This window comes from Pongo abelii, chromosome 20 (assembly GCF_028885655.2).
Source record: "Pongo abelii isolate AG06213 chromosome 20, NHGRI_mPonAbe1-v2.0_pri, whole genome shotgun sequence".
NCBI lineage: Eukaryota > Metazoa > Chordata > Mammalia > Primates > Hominidae > Pongo > Pongo abelii.
Genome location: NC_072005.2, coordinates 5,769,037 through 5,774,666, shown reverse-complemented (window position 1 = coordinate 5,774,666; position 5,630 = coordinate 5,769,037). Strand labels below are relative to the sequence as shown.

Sequence of the window (5,630 nt, the reverse complement as noted above, 5' to 3'; positions counted from 1 at the left end):
AAGAGTATACGGGTTGGTCCTCACAGGGCGGCTAGGAAAAACAATTTGGTTGATAAGGTGCAGATCCTGAACTAACCCATAAGACTTGACTGGCTTTTGGACAGGTAAAATGGGGGAATTGTAAGGAGAGTTTACAGGCTTTAGAAGCCCATGCTGTAGCAGGCGAGTGATAACAGGCTTTAGTTCCCTTAAAGCCTGTTGTGAGATGGGATACTGGCATTGAGCGGGGTAAGCGTGATTAGGTTTTAATGGGATAGTAATGGGCGTGTGATCGGCTGCCGGGAGGGAGTAGAGGTGTCCCATACCTGTGGATGAAGGTGGGAGGGATACAAGAGGAAGACACGAAGGAGGCTTTGGTTTGGGAAGAAGGGCGGCAATGAGATGTGGCTATAGTCCAGGAATGGTCAGGGAAGCAGACAATTTGGTTAAAATGTCTTGGCCTAATTACAGAACTGGGCAGGTGGGGATAACCAAGAAAGGGTGCATAAAAGAATGTTATCCAAGTTGGCACCAGAGTGGGGGAGTTTTAAGGGGTTTTGAAGCTTGGCTGTCAATGCCCACAAGAGTTATGGGGGCAAAGGAAACAGGCCCTTGAAAGAAAGGTAATGTGGGCCGGGTGCGGTGGCTCACGCCTGTAATCCCAGCACTTTGGGAGGCCGAGGTGGACAGATCACCTGAGGTCAGGAGTTCAAGACTAGCCTGGCCAACAAGGTGAAACCCCATCCTCCTACCTAAGCCTCCCAAAGTGCTGGGATTACAGGCATGAGCCACCACGCCTGTCCACCATTGGCATTTTGTAGAGAGCAGCAATTTCCCTCAACCCCAGAATATTTGGAATGTTCCAGAAGTCCTCATTTACAGTGGATCCAACCTGCACCCTAGAAGTGGTGGTCCTGGGCTTGAACTTGGACCTGTCTGAACTCTGAGCTCTTAACCCCTGAGGTGAGAACCTGGGGTGAGCTCTTAACCCATGGGGCCAACCCCTCTAGAGTGAGGAGACACGTCATCATTTTTCCTTGCAGTATTATATCTGGAAACGGTGCCATGATTATCTCTCTGCACCCCTCACAGGCGGGTAACAACATCACAAACAAATCAGCCAGAACCATCACTCCTGGGTGGGGCCCCAAGTAAGCTAGTTCCCCAGGGCCCAGGGCCCTCCAGGGTGAGGTCCCCAGCAGGTGAGGCTCCTAGTAGGTGAGATTCAGTGTGGCAAGGTCTCTGGGAGCAGGTCCCAGCAGGTAAAGTCCCCGACAGCCGAGATCCTCAGTAGGTGCAGCCTCTAGCAGCCAAGGTCCCCAGCAGGTGAGGTCCCCAGCAGACAAGGTCCCCAGCAGGCAAGGCTTCTGGAGGGGAGGCTCCTGGCAGCCGCGAAGCCCAGGGTGTGAGGTCCCAGATAAGTGAGAGGGCGGGCCACAAAGGACTCCAGCAGGTGAGGCCCCAGGAAGATGAGGTTCCTGGCAGCCCAAGCCCCACACCAGCCTCTCAGGTGAACCAAGCCGCTATGCTGCGCACCGTCTGGTACCTGGATTCCTGCTGCAGTTTCCAGCAGGCCTTGCAGAAATCCAGTGCCCAGCTGAAGGAGCGAGGCCGCAGCGTCTCCCGCCAGCGAAAGTAGCTCAGGTAGCGGGCGTGGTCCTTGTCCAGCTCCTGCAGGTACCGGGCCAGGTCCTTGGGGCTCTGGAAGTCGTCCACGTGGATGAAGGCGTCGGGCGGCAGGAACCTCTCGTAGTTGCTTCTGCTGGGGCCCAGCACCACGGGCACGGCCCAGGCCTCCAGGGCGTTCCTCCACAGCTTCTCAGTGATGTAGTCGGGGTGCACGGAGTTCTCGAAGGCCAGGTACAACTTGTACCGGGACAGGGTCTCCATCATGGTCCCCTTGGGCAGGGGCTTGTGGGAGCGTCCGTACACGTCCACCTTGAGATGGGCCTGCAGGCTCTGGTAGTAGCGCACCCTGGCGGAGTTTGGCTTCCAGTTGGACACCGCCCAGGCCACCAGCTCGGTCTTGGCCGAGAGGTTGAGCGGTGGGTGGGCAGGCTGGCCGGACCACGGCTCCAACCAGCCGTAGGGCGTGAAGATGTCGGAGTCGCTGCGGTAGGACATGGTGAGATTGAAGTATCCGTCCAGGGCTTCCAGGTGCTGGCAGTTAGGGGGTGGCTCCAAGCTGAACCAGATCCAGCGCTGCCCCTGCGGCCTCGGGGAAGGTGGGAGGCGTGACTTAGGGTTGGACATGATATCCCAGTGGTGCACGATGACTGCGTCTGCCTGTGGGTACACCTTGCGGTCGGCAGTGATGTGGCAGTCGGCTGTGCCAGGCGCCATCTCTGAGCAGCGGGACAGAGCCACAGGGATGTGGAAAGGCCATGTCCATAGCAGGATCAGGAGGGTGTGGCGGGTGGGAGTGGTGTCCTGTCGGGAGGACCCACCGGGAGCCCCAGTGACAGGTTCCACTGCCATGAGCCCTGGCCTAGGGGATCCAGTGGCATCGTCTCGGGACACACGCAGGTAGGAGAAGAAACACACAGCCACCAGCAGCTGAAATAGCAGCGCGGCCAGACAGCGGCGCCACGGCCATTGTGTCTTGGCTGCGCCCAGGGGATCCATGGGTCAGAGTATCTGGGAAGAGAGGAGAGAGGAGTGAGGGTCATCGATGACAATCTCCTGCTTACCAAAGCTCCGGGCCATGAGTCCTGAGAGCAGCTGCTATTATTCCTGTTTCACAGATGAGGAAACAGACCAAGTGACTCACAGCAAAAATCAGCACAACTGGTGTTTGAACAAAGGGACCTTGGCCCAGAGTCCACTTCCTTCTACCTATTAGACAAGACCTTTCCTGGAATCCCCAGAGTCTTCCCCAGTCTACTGAAATACAAATGCCCTGGAGGCAGGGGAGAAGGCATAGCCGGTCATCATTGCTTCCCATGTCCCCGAGGCAAGGCTTGAATCCACGACTCAGCCAGAGAAAGGTACAATGGGATTGGGTTTTGCAGGTAATATATGAGCTGACTGGCCGAGCACAGTGGCTCACACCTGTAGTCACAGCACTTTGGGAGGCCGAGGTGAGCAGATCACCTGAGGTCAGGAATTTGAGACCAGCCTGGCCAACATGGTAAAACCCCATTTCTACTAAAAATACAAAAATTAGGTGGGTGTGGTGGCGCACACCTGTAGTCCCAGCTACTTGGGAGGCTGAGGCACGAGAATCACTTGAACCTGGGAGGCGGAGGTTGCAGTGAGGCAAGATGACACCACTGCATTCCAGCCTGGGCGACAGAGGGAGATTGTGTCTCAAAAATAAATAAATAAATAATAGCCGGGTTTGGTGGCTCACGCCTGTAATCCCAGCACTTTGGGAGGCTGAGGCGGGTGGATCACTTGAGGTCAGGAGTTCGAGACCAGCCTGGCCAACATGGTGAAATCCTGTTTCTACCAAAAATACAAAAATAAGCCGAGTGTAGTGGCTCATGCCTGTAATCCCAGCTGCTCAGGAGGCTGAGGCATGAGAATCACTTGAACCTGGGAGGGAGAGGTTGCAGTAAGCCGAGATCATGCCACTGCCCTCCAGCCTGGGTGACAGGGCAAGATTCCATCTCGAAAATAAATAAATAATTTTTTAAAAAAGACCAGCCTGGGCAACATGGCAAAATCCCAACTCTACTAAAAATACAAAAATTTGCCGGGCAAGGTGGCATGTGCCTGTAGTCCCAGCTACTTGAAAGGATTGCTTGAGTCTGGAAGTTCAAGGCTGCAGCAAGCTGTGATCACGCCACTTAACCCCAGCCTGGGTGATAGAGCAAGACCTTGTCTTAAAAAAATAAAAGGCCGGGCGCGGTGGCTCACACCTGTAATCCCAGCACTTTGGGAGGCCAAGGTGGGCAGATCACGAGGTCAGGAGATCGAGACCATCCTAGCTAACATGGTAAAACCCTGTCTCTACTAAAAACACAAAAAATTAGCTGAGCATGGTGGCAGGTGCCTGCAGTCCCAGCTACTGGGGAGGCTAAGGCAGGAGAATCACTTGAACCCGGGAGGTGGAGGTTGCAGTGAGCCAAGATGGCGCCATTGCACTCCCGCCTGGGTGACAGAGCGAGACTCTGTCTCAAAAAAAAAAAAAAAAAAAAAGATAATGTGGATGGGTAGCTCCCGTATGGATTAAACAGGGGATGGACTTACCCTCTACTGTGAGTGTTACCCGAAGCTCGGCGTCCGTGATGGTCCAGGGGCCTTCCGAGGCAACCAGGCAGCATCAGCCTTCAGCCGCTAAGCCGAGAAGATCTGAAAAGGAGTCAGTCAGAGAGCCTTGGGCCAGAGTTCCAGGGGCTCTGGGAGTGGCTGCTGGGTGAGTTGGACTGTCCGATTTCCAGTGGGGTCCTGCACAGATGGCACACAGCTTAGGAGGAATCCCTGGCTGCGGGCATTCCTTGGCCCAGTGGCCAGATTTCCAGCACTTGAAGCAAGATCCTGGGGCAGGAGGTCCTGGAGTAATGGCTGGCAGATGCGGTTTAGGCGTTTTGAAGTTGTCGTGTGCTGGAGATGTGGCTGGGGTTTCTCTCTCAGTGGAGGCAAGTAATTACAACTCAGAAATACGTTGCCACTTGGCTGTCTCTTTTTTATTATTGTACACCTTGAAGGTGAGGTTAATTAAGTCCTGTTGTGGAGTTTGAGGGCCGGAATCTAATTTTTGGAGCTTTTTCTAATGTCAGGAGTGGATTGAGTGATAAACTGCATATTGAGAATAAGACGGTCTTCTGGTCCCTCTGGGTCTAGGGTGCTAAAAGCATCTAAGGGTTGTTGCCAAACGGGCCATGAACTGGGCTGGGTTTTTATATTTGATGGAAAAGAGCCTAAATGCTAACTGATTTGGGAGAGGTCAGCTAAAGAAAAAGGAGCATTAACCTTGCCTATGCCTTCAGCTCCAGCCATCTCTCTAAGAGGAAATTGTTGGGCAGGTGGGGGAGGACTAGTCATGGAACGAAACTGTAAGCCGGACCAGGTGTGAGGAGGGGAGGTGATAGAAGGATTGATTATAGGGTGGGGGAGCGGAGGCTGAGGAAGAATTGGGACCTGGCTCAGCCTGGCGAGGAGCAGCCTGGGGAGGAGGGGAGAGGTCAGATGGGTTCGTAGAAAAGGAGGATTCAGAGGACTCAGAGCTTGGGGTGGAGACTGAAGGAACAGACAGTAGAGAAAGAAGAAAGATTTGGGACGAGTCACTTTGGGAGCAGAGACTAGGGAGGGACTAGTGTGTAAAAGAATGCCTGGACGCGGCCGGGTGCGGTGGCTCACGCCTGTAATCCCAGCACTTTGGGAGGCCAAGCCGGGCGGATCACAAGGTCAGGAGATTGAGACCATCCTGACTAACACGGTGAAACCCCGTCTCTACTAAAAATATAAAAAAATTAGCTGGGCATGGCGGCATGCGCCTGTAGTCCCAGCTACGTGGGAGGCTGAGGCAGGAGGATGGCGTGAACCCGGGAGGCGGAGCTTGCAGTGAGCCGAGATCGCGCCACTGCACTCCAGCCTGGGCGACACAGCGAGACTCCATCTCAAAAAAAAAAAAAAAAAAAAGAATGCCTGGATGTCAGGCACCTCGGACCATTTGCCCATGTTTCGACAAAAATCATCCAGGTCTT

General features: G+C 54.4%; 1 protein-coding gene across 1 annotated transcript; it reads right to left on the bottom strand.

The window, feature by feature from the left end:
• Window positions 1-1,485: 1,485 nt before the first annotated feature.
• On the bottom strand, window positions 1,486-2,612 carry LOC112130139 (3-galactosyl-N-acetylglucosaminide 4-alpha-L-fucosyltransferase FUT3). Its single transcript, XM_024237574.3, has one exon. It carries the CDS (start codon window positions 2,602-2,604, stop codon window positions 1,486-1,488), a length of 1,119 nt encoding a protein of 372 aa, XP_024093342.3. The 5' UTR covers window positions 2,605-2,612.
• Between the last annotated feature and the right edge of the window lie 3,018 nt (window positions 2,613-5,630).

What these genes read in the sequence shown, in the direction of transcription:
- LOC112130139 (XM_024237574.3), bottom strand. Translation starts at nt 2,604, where the DNA reads ATGGATCCCCTGGGCGCAGCCAAGACACAATGGCCGTGGCGCCGCTGT.